This window comes from Ranitomeya variabilis, chromosome 3 (genome assembly GCF_051348905.1).
Source record: "Ranitomeya variabilis isolate aRanVar5 chromosome 3, aRanVar5.hap1, whole genome shotgun sequence".
Taxonomy (NCBI): Eukaryota; Metazoa; Chordata; class Amphibia; order Anura; family Dendrobatidae; genus Ranitomeya; species Ranitomeya variabilis.
In genome coordinates, this window is record NC_135234.1 from 518,329,911 (window position 1) to 518,349,944 (window position 20,034).

Genomic DNA, 20,034 nt, shown 5'->3' on the forward strand with positions numbered 1-20,034 from the left:
CCTTCGCGGGCAGGGTCCTCACTACTCCTGTACCAGTTATGACTTGTATTGTTTAAGATTATTGTACTTGTTTTTATTATGTATACCCCTCCTCACATGTAAAGCGCCATGGAATAAATGGCGCTATAACAATAAATAATAATAATAATAATAATAATAATAATAATAAACATCTAACTAAAAGATATAAGAACATAGAAAAATAAGCAGCCTACGCCCAATAAATGAAACGGAGTGAAACTTTATTGTATTACAAAAAAGACAAACATAAGCACATTAAAAAGAGAATATGTGCAGAGAAACAACATATAGCTGCGTGTACAGTAAAATATTTATACAAAATGTGATTTTATTCCCTCATTCCCTAAGTTCAGAAATATTTCAGACTGTGTATCACACTGCTGTATCTCAGCTGCTATATACTGTACATCAGGGGTGTCAAACTGCATTCCTCGAGGGCCTCAAACCATGCGTGTTTTCAAGATTTCCTTCTCATTGCACAAGGTGCTGGAATCATTCTGTGCAGGTGATTAAATGATCACCTGTGCAATACAAGGAAATCCTGAAAACATGACCTGTTTGTAGCCCTTGAGGAATGCAGTTTGACACCCCTGCTGTTCATAGATACTTACAAGTATGGAAACAAGAACATTGAAATATTTATTAAAAGTCAACAATCATTACGAGGGTATGTGCACACGTTGCGGATTTGCTGCGGATCCGCAGCGTTTTTTGCGGTGCAGAAACGCTGCAGATCCGCAATTGATTTACAGTACAATGTAAATCAATGAGAAAAAAAAAAATGCTGTGCAGACGGTGCGGAAAAATCGGTGCAGAAACGCTGCAGATTAAAAGAAGTAGCATGTCACTTCTTTTTTGCGGATCTGCAGCGTTTTTGTACCCATTCCATTATAGAAATCCGTAGGGGTAAAAAATGCAGAAAATCCGCAAAAAATCCGCAGCAAAAACGCACAAAAAACGCTGCGGATCCGCACAAAAAATGCGACAAATCTGCAGCTGTGTTTTCTGCCAGGAGAATCCGCACCAGAAATTCCTAAGGCTAATCCGCAACGTGTGCACATAGCCTAAAATGGAGTCTAATCCAATGGTCTGCAAACTAGGGAGGCGTGGATATATGCGGACAGCTTGCTACATGAGGTTTGGTCTGAATGCACGGGCAATCAAGCACCTGTACCCCTCAATGTTTGGAAAGCCTTCACAGACAGCAGCATAAAATATGCAAAGCAGGAATACCCAGTTGTAGCTTTCTTGTATTTAGGCAACATATATCAGATATATGGCAGGTAAGGTTTTACTTATATATAAACTGCACTCAAAACACTAAAAGAATAAAATTAGGATAGAAATTGTACTTCCTGCATTCATCGCACACAATCAAAGCCCTCAGTTCTGGGGTTTGGAGTTATAGGGGTTGTCCAATCCAAATCGATAAGTCTGCAGTCACTCTGTGTGGCTGAATCCCCCCAGTGTTACTCACAGCCAGAGCCCATCCGGTGGGCATGGCCTCGCTTCTATACATTTGTCCGATCAGATAGATGCACCTGCGCAGTAGCATCGATCGATCGCTGATAGATAATACTGAGACAGAATGCTATTTTGAGACAGAATGTTTTTTTTCTGAATAAATTTATATCAGCAAATAAAACAATTTAATACATATTATACGGGTGTCTGCCTGCTGAATGTAATTTATTTTTCAATACATGTAATATTCAGTATGTAAACTAGGGGGCAGGTCAGTGAGGGATCAGTGATCTGCCAGAAGTATGAATAGGTAAGCAGAGCACCCCATGAAGACCCCCATAGTCCTGCCCTGGAGCACAAGCATATCATTAAAGGGAACCTGTCACCCCAAAATCGATGGTGAGGTAAGCTCACCGTCATCAGGGGCTTATCTACAGCATTCTGTAATGCTGTACATAAGCCCCCAATGTTACCTAAAAGAGGAGAAAAAGAGGTTAGATTATTCTCACCCAGGGGCGGCGCCTGCGCACTGCAGTACTTTGCTCTGCCCACAACAGGGCATTTGTTTGTTCACTTTACATTTTTGTTAAATGATAAAAAAAAAAAAAATGAACACTTCTCTTTTTGAAAGAATTCTTATTTTACAGCATTTTTTAATATGTCCAGTACATCACCATAAAATTAACATGATTTAATTATGCAGGTCTAACTTTTTGGATTAATAAGTGGGACATGTGGAATTCCGGCATCCAGGAAGGCTACAGTGCGTCCAAAAAGGTGGCACAGGGAATATATCTATCGTCTCTACAAATATGGACAGAAAATGTACCAAAAATCTCACAAGATACTGGTCTCTATTAAGCATTATTTGTATGTAATTAGCCAGTGGTGTTCATATTTAACACGGTTAATGCCAATATTAATACATTATATGGAAATACCGATCTGACACTAAAGAAACCACCGGAGACTAGACGGAGGTGGACATGACTTGGGGATGGGTGGACCGAGAACTCCTGAAGCTTTTGTTTGTATTGCGGTGTAGATTTTAAACAAGAGTGTTGTTGCTTTAACCCCTTTACCCCCAAGGGTGGTCTGCACGTTAATGACCGGGCCAATTTTTACAATTCTGACCACTGTCCCTTTATGAGTTTATAACTGTGGAACGCTTCAACGGATCTTGGGGATTCTGACACTGTTTTCTCGTGACATATTGTACTTCATGATAGTGGTGAAATTTCTTCGATATAACTTGCGTTTATTTGTAAAAAAAACGGAAATTTGGCGAAAATTTTGAAAATTTCGCAATTTTCCAACTTTGAATTTGTATGCCCTTAAATCACAGAGATATGTCACACAAAATACTTAATAGAAGACACAAAAGAGCACAGTGAGGTCAAAAATATTTTTGACCTCACTGTGCTCTTTTGTGTCTTCAAGTTTTCTGGTGGTGTGAACAGGTTCCTACAGACTTGTTCAATGTGCAAGTGGCCCATGTGTTTCTGGTTCTATAATTGTTCTCTTGTTTCTACAAGACTGGGGAGTCCTCCACTCCTCTGTGGGTCATTTGCATTTAAACTGTTCCATCCTGCATGTCCACATGGATAGTCCTTCTCTGAACCCTGCTTATACAGGTACTATACATATGATCAGGTTTTAAATACATCAGATAGGGATTCTATACATTAGTTAGGACTGCTCTATAAGGGTATACCTTGACGATTTGGTGGAGCAGCTTAGTATACATTTTTTTGCAAAAAAACGTATCAACTAAATACCCTGTTTTCTTTACATCTTTTGATTAGCACTTGCTGATTACTGTGATTTTTTTACAACAGAGTATTTTTGACCTCTCTGTGCTCTTTTGTGTCTTCAAGTTTTCTGGTGGTGTGAACAGGTTCCTACAGACTTGTTCAATGTGCAAGTGGCCCATGTATTTCTGGTTCTAAAATACTTAATAGGTAACATTTCCCACATGTCTACTTTACATCAGCACAATTTAGGAACCAAATTTTATTTTTGTTAAGGAGTTATAAGGGTTAAAAGTTGACCAGCAATTTCTCATTTTTACAACACCATTTTTTTTTAGGGACCACATCTCATTTGAAGTCATATTGAGGGGTCTATATGATGGAAAATACCCGTGTGACACCATTCAAAAAACTGCACCCCTCAAGGTGCTCAAAACCACATTCAAGAAATTTATTAACCCTTCAGGTGTTTCACAGGAATTTTTGGAATGTTTAAATAAAAATTAACATTTACATTTTTTTTTTACACAAAATTTATTTCAGCTCCAATTTGCTTTACCAAGGGTAACAGGAGAAAATGGACCCCAAAAGTTGTTGTGCAATTTGTCCTGAGTACGCCGATACCCCATATGTGGGGGTAAACGACTGTTTGGGCGCATGGCAGCTCGGAAGGGAAGGAGCGCCATTTGACTTTTCAATGCAAAATTGACTGGAATTAAGATGGGACGCCATGTCGCGTTTGGAGAGCCCCTGATGTGCCTAAACATTAAACCCCCCCACAAGTGACACCATTTTGGAAAGTAGACCCCCTAAGGAACTTATCTAGATGTGTTTTGAGAGCTTTGATCCATCAAGTGTTTCACTATAGGTTATAACGCAGAGCCGTCAAAATAAAAATTCCTTTTTTTTTTTCACAAAAATGATTTTTTAGCCCCCAGTTTTGTATTTTCCCAAGGGTAACAGGAGAAATTGGACCCCAAAAGTTGTTATCCAATTTGTCCTGAGTACTCTCATACCCCATATGTGGGGGGGAACCACTGTTTGGGCGCATGGCAGAGCTCGGGAGGGAAGGAGTGCCATTTGGAATGCAGACTTAGATGGATTGGTTTGCAGGCGTCATGTTGCATTTGCAGAGCCCCTGATGTACCCAAACAGTAGAAACCCCCCACAAGTGACCCCATATTGGAAACTAGACCTCCCAAGGAACTTATCTAGATGTGTTGTGAGAACTTTGAACCCCCAAGTGTTTCACTACAGTTTATAATGCAGAGCCGTGAAAATAAAAAATATTTTTTTCCACAAAAATGATTTTTTAGTCCCCAGTTTTGTATTTTCCCAAGGGTAACAGGAGAAATTGGACCCCAAAAGTTGTCCAATTTGTCCTGAGTATGCTGATACCCCATATGTGGGAGGGAACCACTGTTTGGGCGCATGGCAGAGCTCGGAAGGGAAGGAGCGCCATTTGGAATGCAGACTTAGATGGATTGGTCTGCAGGCATCACGTTGCATTTGCAGAGCCCCTGATGTACCCAAACAGTAGAAACCCCCAAAAGTGACCCCATATTGGAAACTAGACCTCCCAAGGAACTAATCTAGATGTGTTGTGAGAACTTTGAACCCCCAGGTGTTTCACTACAGTTTACAACGCAGAGCAGTGAAAATAAACAATCTTTTTTTTTCCCACAAAAATGATTTTTAGCCCCCCAAATTTATATTTTCCCAAGGGTAACAAGAGAACTTGGACCCCAAAAGTTGTCCAATTTGTCCCGAGTACGCTGATGCCCCATATGTTGGGGTAAACCCCTGTTTGGGCGCACGGTAAAGCTCGGAAGGGAAGGAGCACTGTCTTACTTTTTCAATGCAGAATTGGCTGGAATTGAGATCGGATGCCATGTCGCGTTTGGAGAGCCCCTGATGTGCCTATACAGTGGAAACTCCCCAATTCTAACTGAAACCCTAATCCAAACACACCCCTAACCCTAATCCCAACGGTAACCCTAACCACACCCCTAACCCTGACACACCCCTAACTCTAATCCCAACCCTAATCCCAACCGTAAATGTAATCCAAACCCTAACTTTAGCCCCAACCCTAACTTTAGCACCAACCCTAACCCTAACTTTAGCTCCAACCCTAGCCCCAACCCTAACCCCAGCCCTAACCCTAATGGGAAAATGGAAATATATTTTTTTAATTTTATTATTTTTCCCTAACTAAGGGGGTGATGAAGGGGAGTTTGATTTACTTTCATAGCATTTTTTTATAGCGGATTTTTATGATTGGCAGCCGTCACACACTAAAAGACGCTTTTTATAGCAAAAAAGTTTTTGCGTTTCCACATTTTGAGACCTATAATTTTTCCATATTTTGGTCCAGAGTCATGTGAGGTCTTGTTTTTTGCAGGACGAGTTGACGTTTTTATTGGTAACATTTTCGGACAAGTAACAGTTTTTGATCGCTTTTTATTCTGATTTTTGTGAGGCAGAATGACCAAAAACCAGCTATTCATGAATTTCTTTTGGGGGAGGCGTTTATACCGTTCCACGTTTGGTAAAATTGATAAAGCAGTTTTATTCTTCGGGTCAGTACGATTACAGTGATACCTCATTTATATCATTTTTTTATGTTTTGGCGCTTTTATACGATAAAAACTATTTTATAGAATAAATAATTATTTTGGCATCGCTTTATTCTGAGGACTAACTTTTTTATTTTTTCTTTGATGATGCTGTCTGGCAGCTCGTTTTTTGCGGGACAAGATGATGTTTTCAGCGGTACCATGGTTATTTATATCCGTCTTTTTGATCGCGTGTTATTCCACTTTTTGTTTGGCGGTATGATAATAAAGCGTTGTTTTTTGCCTCGTTTTTTTTTTCCTTACGGTGTTCACTGAAGGGGTTAACTAGTGATATAGTTTTATAGGTGGGGGGAATAATATATATATTTTTTTTCTTTATTTAGGATTTTTTTTTAATTTTTTTTTACTTATGTGGAAATTTTTTTTTTAACTTTTTTACTTTGTCCCAGGGGGGGACATCACAGATCGGTGATCTGACAGTTTGCACAGCACTCTGTCAGATCACCGATCTGACTTACAGCGCTCCTGGCTTACCAGTGCCTGCACTGAGCAGGCACTCGGTAAGCCACCTCCCTCCCTGCAGGACCCGGATGCCGCGGCCATCTTGGATCCGGGCACCTGCAGCGAGGAGGAGGTAAGAGACCCTCGCAGCAACGCGATCACATCGCGTTGCTCCGGGGGTCTCAGGGAAGCCCGCAGGGAGCCCCCTCCCTGCGTGATGCTTCCCTGTACCGCCGGCACACCGCGATCATGTTTGATCGCGGTGTGCCGGGGGTTAATGTGCCGGGGGCGGTCCGTGGCCACTCCTGGCACATAGTGCCGGATGTCAGCTGTGATAATCAGCTGACACCCGGCCGCGATCGACCGCGCTCCCCCCATGAGCGCCGCCGATTGCGCTGGACGTACTATCCCATCGGTGGTCATACGGGCCCACCCCACCTCGACAGGATAGTACGTCCAATGTCAGAAAGGGGTTAAGAGGAAGTTTAGATGTTTGTGCCTGGTGTATTACTGTGAGGAGGGTGGGGCTTATATAGGGGAGGCAACTCTGGCTCTCCCTCTCACAGGATGGACAGGGGGAAACATTACCCGCCCTCCCGCCCTGTTTATAATCTTTGTCCTTAAACTTTTTAATTATTGCTTGTATAATGATAAATGTTTTATTGTATTTTTGAATTTGTCATTGTATATCTTGTACCAGGTTCAATTGTATATTGGCTATAAAAAGTTATTATTTGCGGTAACCTTCTAAGCCCAAGGGAAGGGCAGTCTTTCAGCCATGGTTCCCTGGAGGTTTCCTCCACAGGGGTTTTTTCCTCTCCTGAGCGCTGTAGGATGACTCTTTGTGAGTCGGGGGTTTGCCGAGTTTGGTCCCATTAATGCTTTTGCAGGGACTTCTAGTTTTTAAGTTTACAAAAATGATTCAATTATTAAAAAAAAGAAAAAAGTGTCAAATGAGACTTGGAATTTATAACCCGTCACGGCTTTGCGGTTTAGGAGTCAGGTGGAAGTTGCAGACAAGTTAAGGTGGACTCATTTTAACTAATAGAGGATGTAAAACCTCATGGTGGTGAGCAGGCTCGGCTTTGGTGGCCAGCCTCAAGGACGTTGTAATGGTAACATCAATCAGGGGCGGACACAGTGGTTCAGCACAGGAGTGAGGATAATAGGGTCATTGGTGCCCTGAAAGTTTACTGGCTCTGCTTGAATGGCAAGCCAGTGCGTGCCGCCCCTTTATGGCTGTCTGTCCTGGTGCTGTATGTCAGACAGCTGGGGATATCGCAGTACTTGTGAATCCCAATGTACTAACACTCCACCTGACTCCTACTGTGATTATTTAATCCTGTGATTTGAATAAAAGCTGTGGCCATTTTGACAACCAAAATAATGTGTTTTGTGTATTTATTTTAGTACCTAGGTTTACAGTAGTTATGGTGGTTTTAAGAAGGAGTGGGGTCCATCCCATATCCAAAAGTCATGACTTTCCCAATTGTTTATTTTTTTTCCATCATAATTTTAGAGGCAAAACCAGCAGTGGCTCATACATAAAGAGCACAGCATAAGGAACGATTTGTGTTTTTGATTTGGACCCATTGCTGGTTTTGGCTCCAAATACTCATCAGTACATGGCTACATGAACGAGGCGTTACTAGTCAGTTAAGGCTGGTTTCACATTTGCGGTTGTGTCCGCAGCGTTTCTACCGCATATATCTGCATGCGTTGTGTATTCCTATATTTAACATTAGGGACGCATGCGTTTTTTATTTTTCGCGTTTTGCCACGTTTGACGACGCATGCGTCGTTTCATCGTTTGCGGCTTGGCACAAAAATGCAACATGTAGTAGTTTTTAGAGGCGTCAATTTGCCGCCTGGAAACGCATGCGGTCGATTGAGCAAGGATTGCGGCAAAAAAACGCATTGCTGTCTATATGAACGCATGCGTTCACAAGCACATGCGTTTGCTTGCGTTCGTGAACGCATGCGTTTCAATAGAGAAAAACATGTCTAGACACTGATAAGCCACCCCCCACATACAAGGTGATAAAGGGAGGGAGTGGACACTTGCAGGTCACTACTCAGCAGACACTGAAGCAGACGAGACACAGGCTACATCTTGGAGGAAAACAAGACCCTGAACAATGTGAGTATATCCTATCCAATGCCTTTATTTTCTATTTTCTGTCTCTACATGTCCTAATTTCTTGCATTTCTTTCTTTCTGCATGCATCAGAATGTCTTCTGCTTTTTTATCTGATGAGGAGTTTCGTCCTGGGCAGTCGGAAGTGGAGCATGTCAGTGAGGTGAGTACTTGCCTCGTCAGATTGGTAAGTATTCACTGTCACATCTACACATGTGACAATTTGAATTTTTCATTTTTTTAGGAGCTCTTCTTCAACTGCGGCAGACTGGGCAGGAGCAGCGGACTCAAGGTCGGGTGGAAAGATGGCAGCGGGTACGTATACATGGCTGACTGTTTACTGTATCCTCAGTCTAATATTCTTTAATCTTTTCTTTCCATTCCTATTTCTTAACTTTTTTCTTCTGGAATCCTTTTGTATGTTGACTTTCCTATTCATGCCATTTCTCAGCATCTTTTTTCTTTTTTTTCCTTATGTTAATTCACTAAACTTTAATGACTTTATTTAATTTTTAGGTTCCACAACGGGAGGATGACCTAATTGAAAATGACCTCCTCATCTCCCTGGTCCAGGAGCGAGTCCCGTTGTGGGACACCCGGGATCCACTGCACTCAAACAACGTGACGATCCGGCGCCTATGGAATGAGGTGGCTAAAGAGATGTGGGATGGCTGGGACATCGCCCCGACTCGGGTCTGAACTGCATTTGGTAAGTATTGCACTGCAGTGTGAAGCAGCAGAGACCTTGGCCGTGCTCACTCGACTGTGTGTGATGAAAGAAACTCTCAGGAGTTTCTCTCATCACACACAGTTGTGTGAGCACGGCCAAAAGTCCATTTTCTGACCATTTTTTTTTTTTTAACAGTGGCCAAAGTCAAAACACGTTGGCGTTCGATGAAGGACCGCTTCAACAAGGACCTGCGTCAAGAGAGCCGTGTTCCCAGTGGTTCAGGAGCAAGGATCAGAAAATACAAATACCATCGCGTTCTCGCATTTTTAAGACCGGTCCTTGCCCAGAGAACGTAAGTATTTTTCCCTTGCATTAGGTTGAATTGTATTGCCATAATCTGTATATTTCTATTCCACAGGATTTTGCGTCTGGTTAATTTTCGGTATTAATTTTTTTTCCTTTTTTCACAGCACATGGAGCACAACTGTTGGCCCAGGTTCTGGAGCGGTCCTTCATCCGACAGCCACGGACCCGTCCCAGCCATCCAGCAGCAAGTGGGCCTGCCACACAAACTGGAGACCAGGGAGCTGGTCCATCAGGTGTTCCCCTTTCCCAGTCCTCTGCCACTGCCCCTTTTTTGGGGGGCTCCTCCCGGCAGCAGCAGAGGGCATCGGACAGGTCACTCATGCCCGAGTTTTTGCACTTGAGCTTGGTTTTACACGACGCAATCAAGGCTTTGAGTGACCGAATGGATATTTCACATAAACTCTTGAATGCACATATCCAGGAGGTCACCAAATGCCTTGACCAAGTGAAAGCCGACCTCCAGAGGCCAGCACATAATTTTTTTAACCAAATTGAGCAGGGCATGTCGGAACACCTTACTCCTGATCTCCAGCTGAGTGTCATGCAGGCCTGCAATGCTGCTTACGTGCAGGCTATGCAGCAGAGTCGGTATTTCCAGCAGACAGTGTCGGCATATCCACCTGTGCCTTCACTGTCACGATTAACCTCAATGCCGACCTCTGCTGCATACCGGTGCACGGCCACCTCAATTCCTAGCACTGCCGGACACCACTACAGCACCACCACCATGCCAAGTGCAGTTGGACATCCCACCGCCACCACCTTGACAACCGCTGCTCCTGCTTGGACCTCCTCCACTGACACCACGATGCAGCAGGACCCTGGCATGGCCTTCCGTACCACCACCACGATGCAGCAGGACCCTGGCATGGCCATCCGTACCGCCACCACCACGATGCAGCAGGACCCTGGCATGGCCTTCCGTACCGCCACCACCACGATGCAGCAGGACCCTGGCATGGCCTTGCGTACCGCCACCACCACGATGCAGCAGGACCCTGGCATGGCCTTGCGTACCGCCACCACCACGATGCAGCAGGACCCTGGCATGGCCTTACGCTCTACGAGCACTATGGATTCTGGCATTGCTGCACGCTCTACGAGCACTATGGACTCTGGCATTGCTGCACACTCTACGAGCACTATGGACTCTGGCATGGCTGCACGCTCTACGAGCACTATGGACTCTGGCATGGCTGCACGCTCTACGAGCACTATGGACTCTGGCATGGCCTTATGCTCTACGAGCACTATGGACTCTGGCATTGCTGCACGCTCTACGAGCACTATAGACTCTGGCATGGCTGCACGCTCTACGAGCACTATGGACTCTGGCATGGCTGCACGCTCTATGAGCACTATGGACTCTGGCATGGCTGCACGCTCTACGAGCACTATGGACTCTGGCATGGTGCAGCCGGTCCCTGACAGGTCACCCACTACTACGCCACGCCATATGAGCCCACCAAGGCTTCCCAGAACCCGGCAAACCCCCCCCCAAAAAAAAACAAAAACAAAAAAAAAACAGAGGACTCTTAGTATTCCTCCCCCTTCACCTCCCAATGTGTCTGTAATGTCAGGTTTGTCTCACCCTTCCAGTGCGTCTCAAGCCTCTCATGTGTCAAGCCCCATCCCCGAACTTCCAGACCCTACTAGTTTCATTGCCCCTTCTCCTGCCACCTCTGCGTCCTCCACGGTTAGCCAGGCCTCAGTGCTTCACACCCCCTGTTTACGTCACTCTACCCCAAGCCGGCGCAGTTAAATACATTTTTTGGTTGTTAAAAAATAAAAAAATTGATTTGCCCCAATTATGTTTGGTGTCTTCCGCCGCCGGCAACACACACCGTGCGCCAAATAAGAAACTTCGCCACACACTTTATTTTTTGGCCACATCATATCTCCAGTAGTTATAAAAAAAAAAAGACTGCAGTTTTGTGTCTTTAGTATAGAGATATGAGGTGGGCCAAAAAATGTATACTTGTATTATCTCCATAATCTCTTCTTTCTACTTTGCCTGTGACTAGTGTTGCAGTCAAAAGAGAAAATGGCGGACATACAGTGCAGAACTCTACTGAACAGGTCAGGTGTCAAAAAACTCATTAGTTAGGACACCTGACCTGGTGAGTAGAGAACTGCCTTGTATAACCACCATTTTCTCTTCTTTGTACATAATCTATTACACACAAATTGAAGGGACGATGGTGATCACACACGGCATATCTATGCTCACCTGTACAGGTGTCAGAAGTAGTGAATTCATGAAGCTGTTATATGTGCATCATGAATTCATTATTTCTGACACCTGACTTGATGAGTATAGATCTCTTTAGAGCAGGGGTGGGCAATTAATTTTGCCATGGGGCCGCATGAGAAATTGGGATGGTTTTAGAGGGCCGGACTAATATAATTACTGTATTTTTCGGACTATAAGGCGCACCCCAAATTTGGGGTGAAAATTGCAGAAAAAAAGATTTTTTTATAAGATGGGGTCAGTCTTATTGTCCGAATGTACAGTGTCTTACCTGAAGGCTGGCGGTGGCAGAACAGGGTCACAGGAGGCATGGTGTCGGCAGAGGTGGGGTGATGCGGTGTGGCGTGCACCTGAGCAGGGTCCCTTCCTGCTTAGGTGGGCGACGCCACGGCCTGGTGTCCATGGGGGGGTTGCAGCAGTGGTGTGGCGACGGCAGAGGTGCGGCATGGCGTGCGCAGGGTCCCTTCCACCGGTGAGGTGACGCAGTGGCCCGGAATGCAATGTGAGCAGCAGAGCCGGGTTGAATATCGGTGGCGGCGGCCATCTTCCCGAGGCCACGCGTGCGCAGATGGAGTGCTCTGCTTCACGGGGCTTCAGGAAAATGGCGGCGGGAGGCCGCGCGAGCGCAGATGGAGATCGCGGTGGCCATTTTCCTGAAGCAGAGATCTAAATCTGCAAACTCGGCTTCAGGAAAATGGCCGCCGCGATCTCCATCTGCGCACGTGCGGCCTCCCGTGGCCATTTTCCTGAAGCCCCGTGAAGCAGAGCACTCCATCTGCGCACGCGCGGCCTTGGGAAGATGGCCGCAGCCACCGATATTCAACCCGGCTCTGCTGCTCACATTGCACGTGACGTACAGGGCTGATGCGTATGAGTTCAGGGCCTTCACTCCAGCCGCCAGCGGTCCTCCTCACAAGCATCTGGCGGCTGGCCGAGCGGTGCCGGGGGCGGCTGTCAGAAGTGACAGCTAGCTGGCGGGCCGTTTAAAATCATCAGGCGGGCCGCATCTTGCCCAGGTCTGCTTTAGAGTGACAGTCATTGTCTCTTCAGTCTGTGTCCAATGGATACAGCAGAACAGAATCAGGACGCAATGACGTCAACAAGCTTACCAATAAAGCAAAATGGCTGCCATAACACTAGCAGAATGTGGCCAGTGTTTTATATCAGTATTTGTAAGCCAAAACAAGGAGTGGAACAATTAGAAGTAAATTATGATATTAATAGAATAACTATCACCTCTGCCTTTATCACCCACTCCTGGTTTTGGATTACAAATACTGATATTAAATACAGACCAAATACTGCTAGTTTTAGGACAGCCTTGGTTTGTAGAGGAAATACATAGGAGACACGGTCAACACAACCAAAGCTAAAGTTTATTAATGAGAAATATTATTATCATTGTAGAAAATTACTGGTACAGATGTAATTACAACAGGACATTTACACAACATTGTCCTGCCATGACACACGTCCAATATCTGAATCAAATAAGGCAGCAAATTGGTCCCGCATGTGACCAATTGCTGCAGTTGACCGCAGCGGGTGATGCTGGAAATCGGGCAGTGGGTGTGCAACTGCTTCATCCAGTTCAATGTTGGGTTGCTCCTTAGCCTTTATATAGTTATGCAGAACCACACATGCTTTGACCACCTCGTCGACTGTTTCCACTTTTAGATTTATGGCTGATGCAAAAATGCGCCATTTAGCGACCAGAATGCCAAAGGTACACTCTACTGTTCTTCGGGCCCTGGTCAGTCTGTAGTTAAAGATCCTTCTAGTGTGGTTCAAGTCCCGACTGGAATAGGGCTTCAGTAGGTTTTCACACATCTGAAAGGCCTCATCCCCAACCATAACAAATGGCATCGGTGGACCTTGAGTGTTGGGGAGAGGTTGTGGCGGGGGAAAATTGAAATTTTTGCCATACACACGGCGGCCCATATCCGAGTTCTTGAAAGTCTGGGAATCGTTGCCACGGCCAAAAGCTCCAATGTCCAGGGCGATGAAGCGACAGTTCGCATCAGCTATTGCCATGAGCACAACAGAAAAATATTTTTTATAGTTGAAATACTCCGATCCTGTTCTGGCAGGTTTGATAATGCGGATGTGCTTTCCATCCACCGCTCCTAAACAGTTGGGGAAATCACACACACTCCAGAATTTTTCCGCAATTTCAAGCCACATGTCCAAGGTGGGTACGGGTATAAACTCATCCCGGAGTACATTCCACAAAGCCCGACAGGTGTCCGCAACTATTCCGGACAGGGTGGATATTCCAAGCCGGTATTGGAAGTGGAGGGATGATAAACTCTCTCCGGTTGCCAGAAATCTGTAAGAAAAACAAACCCAAAAAACATTACAATCTGTTCTATTTATGGTGTGGTTACGCTAAAGAAAGAAAGGAAAATACCCAAAACATACATGTCAGAAAACACTAAATTTGGACTGTCATTGTTTTAGATTTGGAACGTACCTTAATGTAACCAGCAGACGTTCCTCCGGTGGAATCGCTCTACGGAGCTGGGTGTCCTGTCTCCGTATGGGTACCGTCACACAGTGCAATTTTGATCGCTACAACGGCACGATTCGTGACGTTCCAGCGATGCATTTACGATATCGCTGTGTATGACACGCTACTGCGATCCGGATCCCCGCTGAGAATCGTACGTCGTAGCAGATCGTTTGAAACTTTCTTTCGTCGTCTAGTGCCCCGCTGTGGCGGCATGATTGCATTGTGTGACACAGGTTGTATACGATGTGCGCACAGTAACCAATGGCTTCTACATCGCAAATACGTCATGAAATTATCGCTCCAGCGCCGTGTATTGCAATGTGTGACCGCAGTATACGACGCTGGAGCGATACTTATACGACGCTGCAACGTCACGAATCGTGCCGTCGTAGCGATGAAAATGGCACTGTGTGACGGTACCCTATGGCTCCTTGGACACGACCAAGCAAATCCCGGAACGAGTCTTGCGACATCCTTGTATATTCATGGAATTTCTCTGGGTTGGCATTAAGCTCGGCATACAGTGTGTGATAGACTCCACGGCTCTCACGTAGTTCGATAATGGGGTGTCTCCAAAAACGCCTACGTTGTCTCCTTCTCCATCTTTGGCGATTTCTGTCTTGCTCCCAAGCAAAAGCACAGGCAAGAAACAGCTTGATGCTTAAATCCAGGTTGAAATAAAAGCTCACCATGCGAAGATCCATCATGACACAGGATACAGGAGCAAAATCTGAAGATTCCAGCTGTTCAGGGGTCTATATAAAGAAATCCCATAATACACGCCCTCTGTAGTCCCATTGGCGGTGTCTGGTTATCTTGATTTTTCTCTTGTGAAATTTCTCATCATGCGCACCAAAAACGCAAACGCATTAAAAAACGCATATAAACGCGTACAAACGCGGCATTTTTTTTACCGCATGCGGTAACGCATGCGTCTAAACAACGCCACGTTTGTACGCGTTTATATGCGTTTTTTCCACCACCTGCGTATGCGGATTAAACGCTGCGGATTTAAACGCTAATGTGAAACTAGCCTTAGTTATTTTCAGATGTGAAAATGCAACGATACCACAATAAAGAGAATTCTTTCCAAGGTATAACATTTGTAGACAAACACTCACAAAATCAAGAAATTTGGACATCTTACCCTTCTGCTGGATGTCTTCCATAATTACTGCTCTGCTGACACCTAGTGGCTACAAACAGCATAACAGGCTGCATACAACCACGCAGGGAAGAAAATCAGATCAATTCATTCACTTACGGTAACTTGTATTTAAAAATATATAAAAAGCAGCATAAAAGCCCAACAAAATGGAAAAAAAAATCATCAAACTACCACCCTGAAAGCATGAGGCAATATAGAAAAAAAGACCTGCCATAAAAGTGCAGTAGAGCAAGGATGAAAAACGTGTTTCCCAAGACTAGTGAGTAGTGCTACATATATATTACTAGATGGTGGCCCGATTCTAACGCATAAAATATGCAAAGCAGGAATACCCAGTTGTAGCTTTCTTGTATTTAGGCAACATATATCAGATATATGGCAGGTAAGGTTTTACTTATATATAAACTGCACTCAAAACACTAAAAGAATAAAATTAGGATAGAAATTGTACTTCCTGCATTCATCGCACACAATCAAAGCCCTCAGTTCTGGGGTTTGGAGTTATAGGGGTTGTCCAATCCAAATCGATAAGTCTGCAGTCACTCTGTGTGGCTGAATCCCCCCAGTGTTACTCACAGCCAGAGCCCATCCGGTGGGCATGGCCTCGCTTCTATACATTTGTCCGATCAGATAGATGCACCTGAGCAGTAGCATCGATCGATCGCTGATAGATAATACTGAGACAGAATGCTATTTTGAGACAGAATGTTTTTTTTCTGAATAAATTTATATCAGCAAATAAAACAATTTAATACATATTATACGGGTGTCTGCCTGCTGAATGTAATTTTTTTTTCAATACATGTAATATTCAGTATGTAAACTAGGGGGCAGGTCAGTGAGGGATCAGTGATCTGCCAGAAGTATGAATAGGTAAGCAGAGCACCCCATGAAGACCCCCATAGTCCTGCCCTGGAGCGCAAGCATATCATTAAAGGGAACCTGTCACCCCAAAATCGATGGTGAGGTAAGCTCACCGTCATCAGGGGCTTATCTACAGCATTCTGTAATGCTGTAGATAAGCCCCCAATGTTACCTAAAAGAGGAAAAAAAGAGGTTAGATTATTCTCACCCAGGGGCGGCGCCTGCGCACTGCAGTACTTTGCTCTGCCCACAACAGGGCAGATAAAGTACGCCTGCGCCGCAGAGTGAAGACCAGAAGAGGACGTCATCTGATGAAGATAGGAGGCTCTGGACCGGACCTGAGACGCCCATCGCACCGCACCGCACCGCAGCGGGACCGCCCCTGGGCGAGTATAATCTAACCTCTTTTTCTCCTCTTTTAAGTAACATCAGGGGCTTATCTACAGCATTACAGAATGCTGTAGATAAGCCCCTGATGACGGTGGGCTTACCTCACCATCGATTTTGGGGGTGACAGGTTGCCTTTAACTCCAAACACTTATATTGATTTTACTTACATTACTCATTTGTTCGTTCACTTTACATTTTTGTTAAATGATAACAAAAAAAAATGAACACGTCTCTTTTTGAAAGAATTCTTATTTTACAGCATTTTTTAATATGTCCAGTACATCACCATAAAATTAACAGGATTTAATTATGCAGGTCTAACTTTTTGGATTAATAAGTGGGACATGTGGAATTCCGGCATCCAGGAAGGCTACAGTGCGTCCAAAAAGGTGGCACAGGGAATATATCTATCGTCTCTACAAATATGGACAGAAAATGTACCAAAAATCTCACAAGATACTGGTCTCTATTAAGCATTATTTGTATGTAATTAGCCAGTGGTGTTCATATTTAACACTGTTAATGCCAATATTAATACATTATATGGAAATACCGATCTGACACTAAAGAAACCACCGGAGACTAGACGGAGGTGGACATGACTTGGGGATGGGTGGACCGAGAACTCCTGAAGCTTTTGTTTGTATTGCGGTGTAGATTTTAAACAAGAGTGTTGTTGCTTTAAGAGGAAGTTTAGATGTTTGTGCCTGGTGTATTACTGTGAGGAGGGTGGGGCTTATATAGGGGAGGCAACTCTGGCTCTCCCTCTTTCTCTCACAGGATGGACAGGGGGAAACATTACCCGCCCTCCCGCCCTGTTTATAATCTTTGTCCTTAAACTTTTTAATTATTGCTTGTATAATGATAAATGTTTCATTGTATTTTTGAATTTGTCATTGTATATCTTGTACCAGGTTCAATTGTATATTGGCTATAAAAAGTTATTATTTGCGGTAACCTTCTAAGCCCAAGGGAAGGGCAATCTTTCAGCCATGGTTCCCTGGAGGTTTCCTCCACAGGGTTTTTTTCCTCTCCTGAGCGCTGTAGGATGACTCTTTGTGAGTCGGGGGTTTGCCGAGTTTGGTCCCATTAATGCTTTTGCAGGGACTTCTAGTTTTTAAGTTTACAAAAATGATTTAATTATTAAGAAAAAAGAAAAAAGTGTCAAATGAGACTTGGAATTTATAACCCGTCACGGCTTTGCGGTTTAGGAGTCAGGTGGAAGTTGCAGACAAGTTAAGGTGGACTCATTTTAACTAATAGAGGATGTAAAACCTCATGGTGGTGAGCAGGCTCGGCTTTGGCGGCCAGCCTCAAGGACGTTGTAATGGTAACATCAATCAGGGGCGGGCACAGTGAATAAGCACAGGAGTGAGGATAATAGGGTTATTGGTGCCCTGAAAGTTTACTGGCTCTGCTTGAATGGCAAGCCAGTGCGTGCCGCCCCTTTATGGCTGTCTGTCCTGGTGCTGTATGTCAGACAGCTGGGGATATCGCAGTACTTGTGAATCCCAATGTACTAACACTCCACCTGATTCCTACTGTGATTATTTAATCCTGTGATTTGAATAAAAGCTGTGGACATTTTGACAACCAAAATAATGTGTTTTGTGTATTTATTTTAGTACCTAGGTTTACAGTAGTTATGGTGGTTTTAAGAAGGAGTGGGGTCCATCCCATATCCAAAAGTCATGACTTTCCCAATTGTTTTCATCAAACTACCACCCTGAAAGCATGAGGCAATATAGAAAAAAAGACCTGCCATAAAAGTGCAGTAGAGCAAGGATGAAAAACGTGTTTCCCAAGACTAGTGAGTAGTGCTACATATATATTACTAGATGGTGGCCCGATTCTAACTCATCGGGTATTCTAGAATATGTATGTATGTATGTATGTATGTATGTATGTATGTATGTATGTATGTATGTATATAGCAGCCACATAGTAAATAGCACAGGCCACGTAGTATATAGGAGCCATGTAGTATATAGCAAATACTACGTGGCCTGTGCTATATACTATGTGGCTGCTATATACATACATACATATTGTAGAATACCCGATGCGTTAATAGAGGCCACGCAGTATATATCAGTGGCCACGCAGTATATAATACAGCCCACATAGTATATAACACAGCCCACATAGTATCTAACACTGGCCAGGTAGTATATAGCAGCCACGCGGTATATAACACAGCCCACGTAGTATTTAGCAGTGTGGGCACCATATCCCTGTTACAAAAAATAATTAAATTAAAAAATAGTTATATACTCACCCGCCGGGATCCAGCGAAGCTGTGCTGATGCGCGCCTGGCTGCCGCCATCTTCCGTTCCCAGGATGCATTGCGAAATTACCCAGATGACTTAGCGGTAGGGAGGGACTAATTCTCGGCCGGCTGTGCCTGTCGCTGATTGGTCGCGGCAGCCAGGACTGGCAGCAGGCGAGACCAATCAGCGACGCGGGATTTCCGTGACGGCAGTTGCTGACAGACAGACAGACAGAAGGACAGACAGAAAGACGGAAGTACCCCTTAGACAATTATATAGTAGATAGAGCCATTTTTTCTCTATCTTATAGTGTTATTAGACGGGTCTTTAAGGATTCTACATTTTTAGTTCCCTGGTTTTACCAATGTAAAGGAAACAAAAACTGTTGGCACCCACAACGAGGCCAACGCTGCCTCTTCACCACTGGTCCCAGTCCTTGTTGATCGCGTTCACTGGTGACAGCACACTGCAGGCAATCCCTGGGTATAGCGGTAATCCCAAGGCAGTTGGCACACGCAAGCAGCAGTGCACAATAGCTGTGATGTCACCACTGCAACCTGGACAATAACAGATACCACTGGACCTGTCATGGGAGAGTATGGATAATTTGGTACTTTTACATACAGTAAACCACAGAACTAAGAATAATCCTGGAAAATCCCTCCAAGGCCAGGTTCACATCACGTTTTGGCAACTTGCCTGTGGCTACGTGAGAGATTCCATATGAAGCCCTGATACATAGAATTTAGTTGTATCCACCGACGGGGCCATTGACTTTAATGAAGCTTTGTGCTCCGTCTGACATCATTTTTGGCAGTATCCTTCTTTCAGGTAGAAAATGCAGTCAACCATGTCTCAGAAAGGTAGACACTGCCAAAAGTAAGATCAAACAGAGCATAAAGTGTCTCCGTGTCTCCTTCATTAAAGTCAATGGCCCCTAATGGATATGCCCAAATCCTGTTTCCAGTGCTTCAGACAGAAGCCTTGATGGAACCACTGATGTGTGGCTAAAACAAGATGGATTGCTGCATCCACTAGGTGGCACTACATTTCAAGCGCTCTGCCTCTCAGAAGAGGCTATTTGCACCT

General features: G+C 44.4%; 1 protein-coding gene across 8 annotated transcripts in view; it reads right to left on the reverse strand.

The window, feature by feature from the left end:
- The window catches only part of MCF2L (MCF.2 cell line derived transforming sequence like), a 376,751-nt gene that overhangs the window by 259,930 nt on the left and 96,787 nt on the right, over positions 1-20,034 (reverse strand). Inside the window, exon 2 of one of the 8 annotated variants that reach the window (XM_077296985.1) lies at positions 15,400-15,467. The exons of the other annotated variants lie outside the window; for them this stretch is intronic. Coding sequence (XP_077153100.1) covers positions 15,400-15,421 — 22 coding nt within the window. The 5' untranslated portion in view covers positions 15,422-15,467. The remainder of the gene's footprint in view (positions 1-15,399; positions 15,468-20,034) is intronic. 8 annotated transcript variants of the gene reach the window in all.